This window comes from Nicotiana tabacum, chromosome 17, assembly GCF_000715075.1.
Source record: "Nicotiana tabacum cultivar K326 chromosome 17, ASM71507v2, whole genome shotgun sequence".
Lineage (NCBI taxonomy): Eukaryota > Viridiplantae > Streptophyta > Magnoliopsida > Solanales > Solanaceae > Nicotiana > Nicotiana tabacum.
This window is the reverse complement of record NC_134096.1, coordinates 141,338,674-141,357,697: the sequence shown is the minus strand read 5'-3', so window position 1 is coordinate 141,357,697 and position 19,024 is coordinate 141,338,674. Positions and strand designations below refer to the sequence as shown.

The 19,024-nt window shown below is 36.1% G+C and overlaps 1 protein-coding gene across 1 annotated transcript; it reads left to right on the top strand.

The window, feature by feature from the left end:
• Positions 1–16,107: 16,107 nt before the first annotated feature.
• On the top strand, positions 16,108–18,741 carry LOC107772604 (uncharacterized). The gene has a single exon (XM_016592099.2). It carries the CDS (start codon positions 16,468–16,470, stop codon positions 18,445–18,447), a length of 1,980 nt encoding a protein of 659 aa, XP_016447585.1. The 5' UTR covers positions 16,108–16,467; the 3' UTR covers positions 18,448–18,741.
• The last annotated feature ends 283 nt before the right edge of the window (positions 18,742–19,024 follow it).

Sequence of the window (19,024 nt, the reverse complement as noted above, 5' to 3'; positions counted from 1 at the left end):
ACCGTAGAATGGATATGCGGTCCGCAAAATAGGTCGCATAAGTGATGTCAAGAACTGGGTTGTTCGGGTCAGGCCTGCGGTAAGTAGTTCTGCGGTCTCATAATGCGCCAAAGAACTCCCCTCCGAAAATTTTCATGCTGGATCTGTGATAGATTGTGAGGCCTGCGAAAGCATTATGCGGTCGTATATTGGACCGCAAAACGTCACTCCAAAATTGGCTATTTTTCTGTTGCACTATGCGGCCGATCTGCGGCCCGTAGAGTGATTTTGACGTCGGGACTGCAGAAATACCCTGCTCTGCCGAAAATTTTTTATAACTCTCCAACGCACTGTTCAACCCAAATTATCCATACCGCGGAACAATCATCAACACATAAGCTACCTTGGCATCATGAAAACTCAGGTTCTAGGTGAAATGTTTACGGGGCCTTACAGAACATCCGCCCATGTTGTTGCCTGGAACTCGAGCAGACTTTTTAAAATTTTTGGGAGGCATCAGAACTTCTCGGATTCAGCCCTTTAGTAAATGCTTTTGCTGCACATTCGTCTAGTACAGCCATGAGCAACATCCTTTCTTTCTAGAATATGGTCATGAACTCCCGCAGTAATTCGGACTCTCCTTGTGCTATTATGAATATATCGACCTTTCGAACCTGTACCTTCCTGGCCTCGGCATGGGCCTTGATGTATGAGTCCACTAGCATCTCGAAGGAATCTATGGAGTGCTCGGGCAGGAGCGAATACCATGTCAGGGCCCCCTTCGTAAGGGTCTCCCCGAATTTCTTCAGTAAGACTGACTCAATCTCGTGCGGAGCTAAATCGTTTCCCTTCACCGTCATTGTATAGGTAGTGATATGCTCTTGAGGATCTGAAGTTCCATCATACTTCGGCACGTCTGGCATTTTGAACCGCTTTGGGATCAACTCCGGGGCCGCGCTTGGTTTGAACAGTAATTGGGTATACTTCTTTGAGTCTTTTCAATACTGGTGGTGCACCCGAAATTTGATCCATTCGGGTATTTATTTCCCTCATAAACTGCATGAGTTTGATTTTAAATGGATCATTCGCATTATTGTTACCGGATCCGCTACCATTCCCCCCGGCTCTGTCAAAGCCGACTTCGCCCCTCGGGGTATTATTGTCGACCCTCTGTGTTGTTTGATTTGCGGGAGCACCGGGAGGAACTGGACCTCGTCCATTCGCGTTGTTGGAAGCACCCGACAACGCCTGCCTTAATTCCGTCATGACCTGATCCTGTCGTGAGAGATGACCCATGATGGGCTTTTGTTTCTCCCTCAGGATCATCATCAGGAGTTGCCTCTCGAACATGTCGCGGATATTGCCCGTCATGAACTGGCGTGACCTTATCCCCCTCGTCACAGGTATCACTGATTGAATCTTCATGTTGAGGCAACTTTTTCTGGGCTTCAATGTTGTGTGCGATGTTGACACCGTTATCTGCCATTTTCTGTGAATTTTGCTAAGAACAAAAAATCAAGCAGGTTAGAAATAGATGCAAAGATCAACTCAATTATACAACTGTCTAAGCCCCACGGTGGGCGCCATACTGTTTACCCGTAAAATGGTACAGTTAAATTTATGCGTGATTTATAGATAAGTGACTTGATTTGATAATAAATTAGACAAGAATGTAATACTTAGCGTTGAAATCGAGATAAGACAGTAGAAATCTTGATTCCGGGAGCAGAGCTTCCGAAGGCAGTAATAACAATGTAAATAAGTAAGAAAGTAAAATGTTATTGAGCTTTGAACAGAGTATAGTGTATTCTTGTCAGAAAATTTGTATCCTTTACAATGGCTGTAGAGCTCACTATTTATAGTTGCACCTAGGGAACAAGGTTCTAGGATCAAACTCCTCTTAAATGACAATTATGAGGGCCATTGAAGAATGTGTAACGGTAGGGAGTAAATGTCATATTCTCTATAACGGACATTGTACTTAAGGCTAAAGAATATTCTCCATTAAATGCTACCGGGTGACAGGTATTTAATTCGCCTTTATGAATACCATTCTTTTCGAGATCATTGTCTCCGGACCTGACTGTCTTCTGTCTTCAGCTCCACGTGTCGCTTTCTCATGCGATAATTTAATATGAACAAAATTTTACCCTGTACAGAAATTGATTGTGATATAATTTCCATAGCTCAACTCTGCTTCAGCTTGAAGATGCCCTTTCAATTGTTTGAATGGCCCTTCAGTATTATTCGTCATGCTTTGATTTGCTATTGCTTGTGGTGCTTCTTGGAAAGATCAGATGCAGAATGAGATCAAAATTGTACTAATTCCCAATAGCAAGTACGATAAGCATTTGCAAAATTGGACATAATTTTCATGAGCATAACTGGTTTCTCATCCCACAAAGTTTTTTATATAAAAACGCAGCCGAAATCAGTATACAATAACACATGTGGCTATTATCTTATCGAGCCTCAATTTTTCTAGAAGAGAATTGTTGAATCTGATGGCACCAATTTTTTCTTCACTATGTTCTACAAATGAGTTGAAGAAGCAATTTTCCCAGAGTCCAAAGAATATTTTGTGTTAGTACAGAACCAAAAATGGGGAAAGAACAGACAAAAGGATTTTATTTGGTGGCAATCTAAAGGCTCACTTCCTCTCGCTTTCTCAATTTCTTTCCTTCTTTGTTGCTTAGCCAAATATGAAACTGTCTTTTGTTTGATTTATGCGCTTCAAAAGGGACCATATTAATTTTTATTCTCTTGCCTTATAATTTTCAACAAGGATTGGGTCTGTTGTAGGATAGCTTTTCACTTGACTGAAAATGCATTTATCAAACTTTTACGCTATTGTTTTGTTGCATTTGCCTCGAGAGGGAATCTAGGCTTTGTTACAAGGGTGTCGATATGCTAATGTTTTAACTACTTTTCTCAAGAAGCGAAATGCCTTCCGACCGTTCATTCTCCATATCTTTAGCAATGGGACAACTGGGACAAACAGAATCACAAATGTTCCATCATCTCCGACTAAATTAAAAATAACAATAAACGAGACAACACATTACGCACCCAACTTGTTTAATAGCTTGTTTGGTCAAACCGGAGAAATCAGCTTATTTTGAGAAGTATTTTTTTCAAAAGTACTTTTGAAAAAAGTACTTTTGGAGAGAAACAATTTGTGTTTGGCTAATGAATCTGAAAAGCATTTTTGATGAATAATTTGTGTTTGGCCAAGCTTTTCAGAAAATATTTTTAAGTATCAAATTACGAATAAGGACATGAATAGATTTACTTAATAGTTAATATTATAAGTAAATAAATAATCTTAAAAATTTGCTATTACCGGCAATAATTAAATCTTTTCATTTTATTTAAGTAAAATATGAAAATAAAATTTAAAAATACTTAATTCTTTTAATATAAGTTAAATATATTAAAAGTCATTCAACAAATATAAAAGCATTCACCCCTAAAGTCACTATATATTAGAAAGCTATCCAAAAAGTAATAAGAAATATTTATACATTAATATCCTAAGTATTAAGTTTAACGGTTATTTTATTATATACTATATTTTGTTAAGAGTATTTTTGGTAAGAAGAAAGTCAAAACTGTTTTTGCTTCTGCTTTTGGGAAGAAGCTACTTTTTTCTGCTTCTCAAAAATTGCTTTTGCTTCTTCCCAAAAATACTTTTTTTCCCAAAAAAACTTGGCCAAACACCTCAAGTTGAAAAAAAAAAAAAAGTGTTTTTTGAGAATGAAAAAAAAAACAGTTTTGGTCTCTTGAAAAACTTGGCCAAACAGAGTGAGACTTCTGTAGTATTACTATATAAGTCTGCTTATATTTAGAGTACGACTTCCCATTTAAATGATCATGCAATTACCCTATGAATGTAGACACAATTTTCGTTTACAAGTAAATTCTAAGAAAAATGTACTTGGTAGTTGTCTCGGTAATCATATTCGTAGGAAGCCAACCACAACGCTAATCAGGCTATCAGCCTATCTCAATTATGGAGTGAACATGTCCAACATGGCAAAGTTAGGATTTTCATTAAGGGAATTAAAATATAAATAAGTAAATTCAAAAAAAAAACTAAAGAGTATCAATATGCAGTAGATATACATAAAACAATATCTAATTACACAGTATAATTTTCATGTTACCATCTAGAGTGATACAGGTGAGATTCGATATAAATCCATAAATTATACATACAACATTTGTTTTATAGTTATTAGTTTAGTTCAATATAATTACCGTGTGCAATTAAATATTTTCTTTATCTTTTGGTTCTTCTTTCTTTTCTCTTCTCCTTCTCCTTTTTGCTTTTCTTTCTGTTTATATGAAGGAATATATGAGCTAACGTCTAATCGTTATACCAACTCACCAAACTAATCTTTTTATTCTTGTCCTCTTATCCAATTAAAACGTATCCTTATTAGAGAAAACTAATAGAAGTTCAACTCCAAATTGGCCTTTATTTATACAAAGACCAGTTGTTGATCTATTCGGCAAAAAGCACAAAAATTGCCTTATGTCGCCGCTGGTGTTGATATATAATAGGCATGCATGGTTGTCAATCTCAGCGCTGAAAAACAAAATGAGGATAAAGATAGAACAACTTTTCCAATTTTTCATTACTAACAGTTGACCATTTCAATTCATTTGTTAAAGTTTCTACAAATTTGCTACTTCGTGTTTGCCACTTCCAATTCATGTTTTGCCAACTAATATTCAAGATTCACCAAAATCTTTTATTTAAAAACCATTCACCCAAGCTATACTAACCGAGAATCGAGATAATGAGGGTTTGGCATGTTAGTCCAACAGTGTTTCCTTAAGGAATTTAATCCCCTCCTAATACCCCAGGTAATGGATTATTTTCTCCCAGGATAGAATGAATCACACACTGATGTAGCGGTACTTCAAACCCCAGTGTTTCAGCGAATACAAAGTTCGGTAGCAAATCACACTTACAGTTGCTTTGTTTGAAGTTAAAAACAATGCAGAACGAAGGAGTAGAAACTCAGAAAATCGTATGGAAATGCTGAGAGGAAGGAGTGCAATGTATAACCAAATCTGTTGAGCGATTTCAGTCTTGTGTATTGTGTGTTGTATGTGTCTTTCTTCAACAGCTGCTGCACATATATATAGCAGCCAGTGTTGAAGAAGAACAATCGTCCACCCTCCATGGTGGATCAAGCATTAGCTTATTTGTGGAGCAAGCATATTCATGGTGGGAAGAGCATTAGGCGGCTGCCTTGTGGTCAATACACGGATTGAAAAATATCCGTTACAAATACGAATAATCTTATGTTAATATTTACTATTAACAAATAAATTTGGACCAAAAAATTAATCAATCAATCGATCATTTGACCAAATCCAAATCCAAATCCAAATCTGAAGCCGTAGCCGTAGCCGTAGCCGAAGCCGAGCCGAGCGAACGACGACGACGACGGCGCGAGGCTTGCTTTCTTCTTAACTCTTTAAGAGCTACAAGAAGAGCAATTATATATATACCCACCAAAAATCTTTTCCTCTTCCAATATGGGACAATGTCTCATTGTCAAGAGGGGAAAACTTAAAATTTTACTCAAAAATTTTATTTTTCCTCCATTTCCCATTCACCCTCATTTTAAGACTATTTCATCTTAAAAACAAAAAACCTCAACAATCCCCCACATGAATGGGGAATAGCTATATCACGGAAGTATGCATGGAAAAACTGTGTGATTTACAAGCAAGGATTAATCGCATCTGGATAAGTAGGTTTCCCTTTGAACTTTCCGTAGTAAACTTATGTCGGATATACTCGGTCAATCGGTAGATTTGATATCTTTGAACCGTCGATCTTTGGTGTATACCTAGATAACCATAAGTCACACAATCAACCCTTAACCGTCTTTGGTTCTCATTGTTGTGTTCATTTCAGCCATGAACACCGCCTGGTTTCATAAGTGCGTAGAGAACTGGCCTTACAAAGTTCTCCTTGAAGCGGCTAACACTTCACACTTACATAGGCGATTCCTAAACGTGTCATCCTGTAGATACACTATTTGATATACCCCGTATCAATTTTAGAAATCATTAAAAAGCCTTAATGCTTTATCCTTGGTACTGAACATTGTCTCATCACGAGAACGGACTAAAATTTTTATTTGATAATGTTGAACCGTCATTAATGACTTTGTTTGATCTCCTTGAACCTAGATCTTGGGATCTCCAGTCTTCTAGGTAGAGTAACCGCCACAATGACTTGTTCTCGGCCATAGCCCCATTCCCCTTGAAGATTTCTCAACTACCTCTCTAGTTAGGCCTTTTGTAAGTGGATCCGACACATTATCACTTGACTTTACATAGTCAATCGTGATAATTCCTCTAGAGAGTAATTGCCTAACGGTTTTATGTCTTCGTCATATATGACGAGATTTACCGTTATACATAACGTTCCCAGCCCTTCCAATTGCCGCTTGACTATCACAATGTATGCATATTGGTGCCAACAGTTTGGGCCAAAATGGAATGTCTTCCAAGAAATTCCGGAGCCATTCAACTTCTTCACCGGCTTTATCTAAGGCTATGAATTCAGCCTCCATTGTAGAGCGGGCAATACATGTTTGTTTGGACGACTTCCAAGATACCGCTCCTCCACCAATAGTGAATACATATCCACTTGTGGACTTAGAATCAGTTGAACCGGTGATCCAATTTGTATCACAGTATCTCTCAATCACCGCAGGAAATTTACTGTAGTGCAATTCAAAGTTCTGGGTATGTTCTAAATATCTCAAAACTCGTTTCATTGCCATCCAATGAGATTGGTCTGGATTGCTCGTATATCGACTCAGTTTACTTATAACACAAGCTATATCTGGTCGTGTACAATTCATGATATACATTAAGCATCCCAACACACGAGCATAATCCAATTGTGATATGCTTTGGCCTTTATTCTTTGCTAATGCAAGATTCATGTTAATTGGAGTGTTTGCAACTTTAAAGTCCAAGTGCTTGAATTTTTCAAGTACTGTCTTAATATAATGAGATTGTGACAATGCCAGACCTTGAGGAGTCTTATGGATCTTAATTCCCAGAATTAAATCAGCAACTCCCAAGTCTTTCATATCAAACTTGCTATTGAGCATACGCTTAGTAGCATTTATGTTGGCAATGTCATTACTCATTATCAGCATATCATCCACATATAGGCAAACAATGACTATGTGATTTGGAACATTTTTAATGTACACACATTTATCACATTCATTTATCTTAAAACCATTTGACAACATTGTTTGGTCAAATTTCACATGCCATTATTTGGGTGCTTGTTTTAGTCCGTAAAGAGACTTAACAAGTCTACATACCTTTTTTTTTTTGCCTGGAACCACAAACCCTTCAGGTTGTTCCATGTAAATTTCTTCCTCCAACTCTCCATTTAAGAAGGCCGTCTTAACATCCATTTGATGAATTTCAAGACCATACACTGCAGCTAATGCTACTAACATCCGTATGGACGTAATTTTTGTAACTGGAGAGTATGTATCAAAGTAGTCTAGACCTTCTCGTTGTCTATACCCTTTGACTACGAGTCTTGCCTTGAATTTATCAATAGTGCCATCATCTTTGATTTTTCTCTTAAAAATCCATTTAGAACCCAAAGGTTTATTTCCAGGAGGAAGATTCTTTTGTTTCTTCCCGAGGTCATTTAGATCCTTCACCAAACGACACACATTCCTTTTTATACTGATATATATTTTCAAAGAACTCAGCATTATCTGATTCTATAACCGTATTATTATGAATGTCGGGATTTTCTGATTTATGAACCAGAAATCGATATGCTTTACTATTTGTCGCATATCCTATGAAAACACAATCAACGGTTTTCGGTCCTATCTTTACCCTTTTGGGTTTAGGAACTTGCACTTTTGCCAAACACCCCCACACTTTAAAATAATTCAAGTTGGGCTTCCTTCCTTTCCATTTTTCATATGGAATGGATTGTGTTTTGCTATGGGGCACTTGATTTAATATTCGATTAGCCGTAAGAATGGCTTCCCCCCACAAGTTCTGTGGCAAACCAGAACTTATCAACAACGCATTCATCATCTCCTTTAATGTGCGATTCTTTCTTTCTACAATCCCATTAGATTGGGGCGTGTAAGGGGCTGTTGTTTGATGAATAATTCAATATTCTAAACGTATTTCTTCAAAAGGAGATTCATATTCACCACCCCTATCACTTCTTATCATTTTTACTTTCTTGTTAAGTTGCGTTTCAACTTCATTTTTGTATTGCCTGAATGCGTCTATTGCTTCATCTTTACTATTCAGTAAGTAAACATAGCAATATCGAGTACCATCATCAATAAAAGTTATGAAATACTTCTTTCCACCGCGAGATGGTATTGACTTCATGTCACAAATATCTGTGTGAATTAAGTCTAAAGGATTTGAATTCCTTTCAACTGACTTATAAGGATGTTTAACATACTTAGATTCCACACATGTTTGACATTTTGATTTTTCGCATTCAAACTTAGGCAGTACTTCCAAGTTAATCATTTTCCGCAAGGTTTTATAATTGACATGACCCAAACGTATATGCCATAAATCATTTGACTCAAGTAAGTAAGAAGAAGCTGAAATATTATTATTGTTTTCCACAACCATTACATTCAGATTGAAAAGGCCCTCGGTGAGGTAACCTTTTCCTACAAATATTTCATTCTTACTTATGACAACCTCGTTGGACACAAAAACGCACTTAAAACCGTGCTTAACAAGAAGTCCAGTAGAGACTAAATTCTTTCTCATTTCGGGAACATGAAGGACATTGTTCAAAGTCATGACCTTGCCAGAAGTCATTTTCAGAAATATCTTCCCATATCCTTCAACTTTTGCTATTGAAGCATTTCCCATATAAACTGTCTCTCCGGGTCCAGCAGGAGCATAAGTAGCAAAAGCTTCTCTAACTGCACAAACATGGCGAGTGGCTCCTTAATCAAACCACCACAGTTTAGGATTTCCCACCAAGTTACATTTAGAAAGCATGGCACACAAGTTATCAACATCATCATGGTTTACTACCATGTTTGCTTGACCCCTTTTCTTGTCTTTCTTCGGAGCACGACACTCCGTAGATTTGTGTCCGGTTTTCCCACAGTTATAGCAGTTTCCACTGAACCGCTTCTTGCTTGGGTTGTATTTCGGACCAGAAGCCTTCTTCCTCTTTTTGTTATCTTTAACAATATTTGCTCTCATTATTGTTGAATTTCCACGGCCTCTCCTTTCAGCAGCTTTATTGTCCTCTTCGATTCTCAACCGAACAATGAGATCTTCAAGGGACATTTTCTTTCGTTTGTGTTTCAAATAATTTTTGAAGTCCTTCCACAACGGAGGCAACTTCTCAATCATTGCTGCTACTTGGAATGCTTCATTGATGACAAGACCTTCAGCAAGTAGATCATGAATAATCACTTGCAATTCCTGGACTTGGGTAATAACAGACTTGCTATCTACCATTTTGTAGTCCAAAAATTTTGCGGCAACGAATTTCTTCATCCCGGCGTCTTCAGTTTTATATTTCTTTTCAAGCGCATTCCACAATTCTTTTGACGTCTCCACGCTACTGTATACATTATACAGATTATCATCCAGTCCGCTAAGAATATAATTCTTGCATAAAAAATCAGAATGCTTCCACGCTTCAATCACGATAAAGCGTTCATTCTCTGGAGTTTTATCTGGCAGATCAGGAACATCTTTCTTGATGAACTTTTGTAGACATAACGTAGTTAAGTAGAAGAACATCTTCTGCTGCCAGCGCTTGAAATCAATTCCAGAAAATTTTTCGGGTTTTTCTGCCGGTGCCAACGCCGGTGTTCGGCTTGTCGATGCGTTGGCAGTCACCATCGGAACAACTTGGTTTTCGCTTTCAGTCGTCATTTTTTCTGTTAAAAAAAATGACACAAACAAACGTTTAATACACGTTTTCAAACAGGAGTAAAAATCACGTAGATTTTAATCTCCAACAAAACGCTACGAAGGCTTTACTCTCCAAAATGGGAGTACACAAAACCACAAAGGTTTTAGTTTGCAGAATAATAAGAATAACACAAATACAGAAATAAATATTAAATTCCTTAAGATTGTTAGTCCCGCCAATATTGTTGTATTTGTAAATAATAATTCTGAAAAATATAAATTATCGTAATGAAACAGTAATTAATTCGAGCCCACTGAATTCACAGTGTTTCCTTAAGGAATTTAATCCCCTCCTAGTACCCAAGGTAATGGATTATTTCCTCCCAGGATAGAACGAATCACACACTGGTGTAGCGGTACTTCAAACCCCAGTGTTTCAGCGAACACAAAGTTCGGTAGCAAATCACACTTACAATTGCTTTGTTTGAAGTTAAAAACAATGCAGAACGAAGGAGTAGAAACTCAAAAAATCGTATGGAAATGCTGAGAGGAAGGAGTGCAATGTATAGCCAAATCTGTTGAGCGATTTCAGTCTTGTGTATTATGTGTTGTGTATGTCTTTCTTCAACAGCTGCTGCACATATATATAGCAGCCAGTGTTGAAGAAGAACAATCGTCCACCCCTCCATGGTGGAGCAAGCACATTCATGGTGGGAAGAGCATTAGGCGGCTGCCTTGTGGTCAATACATGGATTAAAAAATATCCGTTACGAATCCGAAGCCGAAGCCGAAGCCGAAGCGTCGAAGCCGTAGCCGAAGCCGAGCCGAGCGACGACGACGGCGCAAGGCTTGCTTTCTTCTTAACTCTTTAAGAGCTACAAGAAGAGCAATTATATATATACCCACCAAAAATCTTTTCCCCTTCCAATATGGGACAATGTCTCATTGTCAAGAAGAGGAAACTTAAAATTTTACTCAAAAATTTCATTTTCCCTCCATTTCCCATTCACCCTCATTTTAAGACTATTTCATCTTAAAAACAAAAAACCTTAACATGGCAGGACCTCGACCCGTCTATATAATCAATGGCGGAAGGGGTTCAAAAAAGAAAATCCAAAAAAATTAAAAGAAAGTATGGCCGGTAAAAATTGAACCAACAACCTCAAGAATTTTTAAACCTCCATGACCACTGAGCTATATATTTAAGTGATTCATGTTAGAACAGTGGGTATGATTTAGGCTTTGAGGCGTGATAAAATCACTATCTTTTAGGTATTAATTGCCCCACTAGTTTGTTGATGGTTTACGACAATATACCCTCGGGATACAACAAAGCCCAGAGATTTGCAGACAGCAATTTCTGAAAATCTCTCTTTAGAACTTCAGTTACGGACTTTCAAGAGAGCTTTAAGAGAAAATAGGAAGAAGAGGAGTTAGAAGAAATCTACCGTGAATGAACCACTTATGAAGTAATTTATAGGCAATGCAATTGCAGTTACAACACACCTTTTCAGATAACAGACACGTCTATTCATATTGAACCATTATCCAACAACGGTATTATTGTAACGTTAATATTGTAACTGCAGTTTAAGGTTCAAATATGTAACTGAAACTTGAGGTTTAATTTCTCTTTTCTGTAATAAAGCTCTCTTCTCCATCTAACTTTTCAAGCTACTTCAACAATTCAAAATATATATATATAAAGGTACAAAACGTATTTTACCTTGTATGTATAATGTAATTTTCTAGCGAAGGGAGTTTAGGTAAAACCCTTCCACCCTGTAAATCCGCCCCTGTATATTATAATCTAAAAGACAAGATTCACCAACTAACTAAATAATAATTAGTACCAATAATATCTAGTCGTCTGTTTCTCCCTTCTGATCCCGTCTTTCTCTTCTCCTTTTATTCTTTCAGTGAATACCTGCTTCATTTTCTCTTTGCTTTTGTCGGGGCCAACTAATTGATAATGTCTTTTTGCATTGCAAGAAACAAAGACTGCAGAGGCATACATGTCTAAACAATTTTCAGGTTTTTGGAGTCTCTAGTCATTTCTTAATGGTCCCAACTCCCAGGCATGATTTCCGTTTTTAGTTTCAGCTGGTACTTGAACCATACGTCAGAAAATTATTATTATTATCATTCCCCTCCAAAGAAAATGACATATCAGATATTAACTACAACTATAAAATGTATAGTGAAAGTCAATACCAATTTTCTCAAACATTTCAGTTTAATTGTTTTACAGGTAGAATTTCGGCTGATTTTGGACAAATTGACTAATTAATTAAAGCCTATGTTAAGCGGACTCTTGTTGCCACACCCTTATCGATCTTCAAAATATATTACTTTTGGAGGATCCAACACGTATCGGGTGATATTTACAAAGAGTCCGAGCAACGTAGATTAAAGCACATTGAAATATTAGAGTTTAAAATGGAAATTCTCCAGCTCTATTTAAATTTGAAAGCAAAGAGAAAAAACATAAAGAACTTCGGTGTATTGACATCAAGTGATAGTGAAACAAGACCATGTAGTTTTGTTGGAATTATCAATGATATATAAAATTATAAATTAGTTCTAGTGTCCAACTACTCTTGTAATTTAAAGCAACCCTTGATTAAATTTGCCGTCAGTTCTTTAATTATATGCCAATTGTCCACACAATTTCTGATTAAGTTGCCCAGAAAGGTTATGATAACAACTACAAGTCTACAACTATAAAATGCACATTGAAAGTCAACAGTTATTCCCTAAATGAAAGTGTGCGATGACTAAGTAAAATGAAAGCACGTAATCTTCTCTTAAAAAGCTTTGGTAAAAATAGAAAATATAGAGACTGTGTCGTTTTGAGCAGATCTTAACGCATGAATATTGACATCAGTCAGAAGGCGCGTTTACTCTAAGAACACGTTTGGAAAACCACCTAGGAATTGGATTTGGATGTAATTACACAGTTTGGCATGTTTGTCTCGTCAAGTAATTATTTGGTCAGTATATAATTAAGTGTAATTGGAGAGGTGTAATTACACTCTCCAATTCTCAAGGGGATGTGAGAATTGATGGTAATAACTCTGTGTAATTAAAAGGTTAATTTTTAATATTTTTTTAAATTTATTTTCTTTATAACTTTTTATTTCCATTATTTTAATTTCTTTTTATTTTATTTTTACTTTTAATTTCTTTTTAAATTTTTTAATATATTTTTCTTTGTACATTATTATCTTTTATTTCTCTACCTTTACTTCTTGTGATTCCATGTAATTGCTTGTATATTTTATTTCTTATTTATTTTATTTTATTCATTTAGTGTAACTGCGTTATTATTCTACTTTTTGAAACTACACCTGCTAACATTAGAAATAATGAGTCATTAACAAACTTGGCATATAATAAGATGTCATTAAAGTAGAATATCGTTGTTGAATGAGGTTATAAACTTATTATATTTCTAATCTTAAGTTGTATCAGAAATTATTTTTGACATATGTTAAAATATTTTTTTATGGAATTTTAAAATTGTGTTATATTTATGGTTCCAATTTACTTGTTTTAGTAGTATTGGCTTGTTATTTCACATTGCATGTTGTTCATTTTTTTGTTAGAAGTTAGAATTGATTAGTTTTGTCAAACATTTGCATAATATTATGACATTATATTTATAAATATTAATTTATTTTATCAAACATGCATTCAATGATGTCCTTGCAAGACGTATGTTTTTAGTTTCTATAATTAAATAAATGAAATATTATTAATTTGGAAAATATATATCAATTATTTTTACAATATTAGTTTTAAATATATGATTACTAATTAATGTATATTCAAGAAAAAATATTCATCTTGAATACCAAATCTAATATCATTTATACTTATAAAAAATTATTTATAGGCATATAGTTATTATATTAACTTTTAAATTTTGATAATTACTTCATTTAAAATTTAATCTAACTGTATAATTACACTTGTGCAACCAAACACTACACTTATAATTACTCTGTAATTACGTTATGACAAACAAACAGGTCATCGTAATTACCATATTGTGTAATTACTATGTTGTATAATTACTACTCCAATAATTAAACCAATTTCAATTACCATGTGACTTTTCAAACAGAGCCTAAAGGTCTATCGAAATTTTAACAAATTAATTAAGATCACTACTCGGTGTTCTCTTAAACCAGAAAGTTTATCCTTTTCAATTTGAGTTAATGCAATAAATATTATTCGATCGCGCTATATGAAGTCTTTCACTAAATAGCACAAGTCTTTCACTAAACACTCTTTGAGATTATCCAAAAATTAATTAAATTAAGTTATAATGAGTTTAACTTAATATATTTTACAAAATCGACTCACTTAAAATCCAAAACAGATAAAAGTGTTGATACTTAGCATGACTTGATAACCTAAAACGAGGATAATAAACTTCTAGAACCAATAAAAAGAAAGAGAACGGAGACTTCACGTCTTACCCTAACTAAATATTAGCTCTCTTTTGTGGACTTTATATTCGTGTATGGGAATAAAAAGGAAGAGAATTGACAAGATATTTTACTAGGAAAAGCTGAGGGGGCATGGTGAAAAAGAAAAAAGAAAAAAGAAAAAAAAAAGAGAGAGAAGCTAAGTGTGCATATGGCATAATTTTAGGAAAAGCGGCAGCAACATATCAATTACTCACGTCCTTTCAATTTATGTGTGACTGATACATAATTTAATAATAAGAAACTTTTAAATTTTATGATTTTAAACTAATGATATTTGTACACTAAATATTTTTTAATCTCGTAATTTTGAATATATCACGTAAAAAGTTAGAATTAAAGAGCTACAATACTAAATATAGAAAAAGATATTATTTTTTAAATAAATTAAAAGAAAAGTAAGACACATGAATATTGAAAGAAAGAGAGTATCTCAATCCAAAAATACTTCCCATAGGTTCGCGGCATTGATGGCGGGCAAGTAAATGATTCCTGCAAGCAACTGGCAAGTCCCATACATAAATTATTATCTTTTTCAAAATTTTGCCATCATACTTGCGTACATGATTTCGTATGTGTTGCTTGACGATCTCAGTAGTTGAACCACACGTCAATTAATGTTAAATATTCTCTGCAAAACAATATTATAACAGATTAAAATAATCATCTGATTACGACAGGCAAGCACGTTTAACATATACTTATCTATCAAGTCAAAGTTCAAATTCATGGCCTTGTATGTTATGTATTTGCAATGTTATCCCTTAATTTTGAGTATATACAGTTTTAATATTGCTAAACTTTGAAGTAACGTATTTCATTATGTTAAAAGTTAAACACCACGATCTTGAAAATTTTCGATCAAAAATTTCAGCGTCCAAATTAACAGACAGAAGACAGAAAATATTCCCAGATTGGCAAAACCACAAGATTGGAACTTGAGCATAGCTCAATAGCTCATTAGATTTATATTTATATTTATATATATAAAAAAAAGTATAAAAGAAGCACTTTCTTAATCTAGCAGTAAAGTGCAACATAAGATACAAAAGAGAAAGATTAAAAAATGAAAATCTGGGGCCATGAATCAATAATAGTGATATATATCAAGAAAAAGGTAGCCTTTCAATCAGCCATTGAAGGTGGCATGTGATAGATTAGTCCTTAAAGCGACAATAGAAAACCCCACATAGCTTAAGCTTATGATCTGGATTTCTGATTACAACTTCTTGCCCAAAACCCTTCCCCTCCAATCACCTTTGGATTATCCAGACTAAGAGCTCGAGTATCGAGTTCCTCTTTCTTTTCTTTTCTTTTCTTTGTTTTTTTGGATGGTATCGAATGGGCCATTTCCAATAGTATGTAATTAAGGTGACAACTAACCCCCTTCTGTTGATATTATAATGTTGGAGGGCGGCGTTTTGCCTGTTTCAAATGCTGCTTTTTAATCTTCTAGAAAGTATTCCCGAATTTTTGGCTGGTTAATGAACCCACAGCCCAACATTATATTTTTGGACAAGTACTACAATAAAACAGTAAAAATTTTAATGTGTGAAAACCATAAAAAAAATTAATTGGAGTGGACCGAAAGGTGTAAACCTTAATGGTAATTTGGTAGAAAAGGAATTGAGACAGCTAATTACAACACAGCACCTACAGCCCAACATTATAAAAGTAAGTCGAGTATAGTAATAAAAAAAACACGCGTTTGACCTCGTAAATATCGTAGGACTGTCCAAGTCAGTGTCACCCAACCCCAACTCCGCCATTGTCAAACCTTCAAAGACCATTTCTGCTTTTCAAATTTCAATGTAAACTATCACTTTTAAACCCACTAACCCCAATATCAAAACTCTCCTTTTCCTTTCTCCTCATTTTCATTCATTTTCCCATTCGTTTCTCAATACAACAAAAAGTACATCAATACCCACTTTTGTAACTTTTCCGGTCAATTGATTTTTGTGCTGGGGTGATTCAAAACTCAATTTTTAGGACTTCTGATCTACCTACGATTTTGTTGTAGTTCAGAGGTTCTTTGGATTTTCTGATTTTATATATGGCGGACCTAGTGAAGCAGATCTTGACAAAGCCGATCCAGTTAGCAGACCAGGTGATAAAGGCCGCCGATGAGGCAAGTTCGTTCAAGCAAGAATGTACTGATCTCAGGTCCAAAACTGAGAAACTTGTGGCCCTTCTCCGTCAAGCTGCACGCGCCGGAAACGACCTTTACGAGCGGCCCACGCGGCGGATTATTGACGACACTGAACAAGTCCTTGAAAAGGCTTTAGCCCTTGTCCTAAAGTGCAGAGCCCACGGGCTTGTTAAGCGTGTTTTTACCATAATCCCTGCTGCAGCTTTCCGTAAAATGGCTTCCCAGTTGGAGAACTCTATTGGTGACGTGTCTTGGCTTCTCCGTGTCTCAGCTTCGGCTGATGAACGAGCAGATGATTGTTTGGGCCTTCCTCCTATTGCTGCTAACGAGCCCATTTTATGCCTTATTTGGGAGCAGATCGCGATATTGTATACAGGTTCTGTTGATGACAGATCAGATGCAGCTAATTCACTTGTTTCTTTAGCAAGAGACAATGATCGGTATGGCAAGTTGATTATTGAAGAAGGTGGAGTTGGGCCATTGCTGAAATTGATGAAAGAAGGGAAAACGGAGGGTCAGGAGAATGCAGCCAGGGCAATTGGACTTCTTGGACGTGACCCAGAAAGCGTCGAACACATGGTACATGCTGGGGTTTGCTCAGTGTTTGCGAAAATCCTCAAAGAAGGTCCTATGAAGGTTCAAGCAGTGGTGGCTTGGGCTGTTTCTGAACTTGCTGCTCATTATCCCAAATGTCAAGATCTTTTTCACCAGCATAATACAATTCGATTGCTGGTTAGTCATCTTGCTTTTGAAACCGTTCAGGAGCATAGTAAGTATGCTATTGTAAGTAAAGCAACATCGATGCACCACGCTGTTGTCTTGGCTAGTAATAACAATGGTAATGCTGTTAATACTGTGAATAAGGTTGTTGAGGATGATGACAAGAATCATATTCCACATCCTCTGGGGAATAAGAAGCCTAACCACATGCACAGTGTCGTTGCTACGGCAATGCAGGGTCAAATGAAGCCGCCTCAGCAGAATCCGGTCAATGGTTCAAACCAGGCAAATCAGGCCAAGGTCAATGGAAATAATAGTGTGAAGCAAAATCATGTGAACCACCACACTCAGCATAGTCTTTCTTCATCTGGGGTTAGTATGGGTAATAAAGGGAGGGAATTGGAGGACCCTGCTACCAAGGCTTATATGAAGGCAATGGCTGCAAGAGCGTTATGGAAACTTGCCAAGGGAAATTCGCCAATTTGTCGTAGTATCACTGAATCAAGAGCACTGCTTTGCTTTGCAGTACTCTTAGAGAAAGGACCTGAAGATGTTCAGTATAATTCAGCTATGGCGGTAATGGAAATCGCAGCAGTTGCAGAAGTAGATGCTGACTTGAGAAGGTCAGCGTTCAAGCCTAATTCTCCTGCCTGCAAAGCTGTTGTTGATCAATTGTTGAGAATCATCGAAGAAGCTGATTCAGATCTGGTTGTTCCATGCGTTAAAGCAGTCGGGAGTTTGGCTAGGACTTTTCGAGCTACTGAGACGAGGATGATTACTCCATTAGTAAAGCTGCTCGATGAGCGAGAAGCAGAGATTTCTAAGGAAGCTGCCATTGCCCTCTCGAAATTTGCTAGCTCAGTTAATTACCTTCACGTTGATCATTCCAAGGCAATCATAAGCGCTGGAGGGGCAAAACATTTGATCCAACTTGTTTACTTTGGTGAACAAATAGTTCAGAGTCCTTCATTGCTTTTACTATGCTACATTGCATTACACGTCCCTGATAGCGAAGAGCTTGCTCAAGCTGAGGTGCTTACAGTTCTTGAATGGGCATCAAAACAGTCATACTTGATTCAAGATGAAGAGGTGGAGTCTTTATTGCAGGAAGCTAAAAGCAGGCTGGAACTTTATCAATCTCGAGGATCAAGGGGATTCCATTGATTGAATCTGCATAACTCAATGTGAAGAATTTGTAAGTTTGTTAGATGACAATTTTTCTATTTATATTTACAGATTTACTCTCTGTTTACTCTATGGTCTTGGGAGTGTACATAAGATAGGTCTTTTTGCCTTGCCCTAATGATGTAGTGGAACACCCTCTCCACCCCCCACCCAAATCAAAAAATCAAATCTCTGTTGCTCCATTGTAATATTTTTCAGTTCCACAAGGTGAATTATTGTATGTAGGACACAGAATTCCTTATTCTTTGGTTATACTGATATTCATTTTCTCTACTTTCCGGTTGTTAGTTCATGATGCCTAAGGGCATTGTCTTATTTGTGCAAGGGAAACTCTCGACTTTATTTTCCTTCATGTGTAGCCATTGTTACTCGAAATTCTTGAAAGAATAAGGTCTTATTTGTCAAAAGAGAAATTTGAAGTTTTAATTATGTTAACTGAAGTTTGGATCACTGAATTTTAAGTAGTGAAACTTTATATAGATGGTTTAGAAGTAAAAGCAAATGACTTTTGGAGTCTAGTATGCGAACCTAGGTGAATTACTCAGACTACTCCCTA

Bases quoted from the DNA above. Each gene is read 5' to 3' on its own strand.
- LOC107772604 (XM_016592099.2), top strand. From the start codon at position 16,468: ATGGCGGACCTAGTGAAGCAGATCTTGACAAAGCCGATCCAGTTAGCA.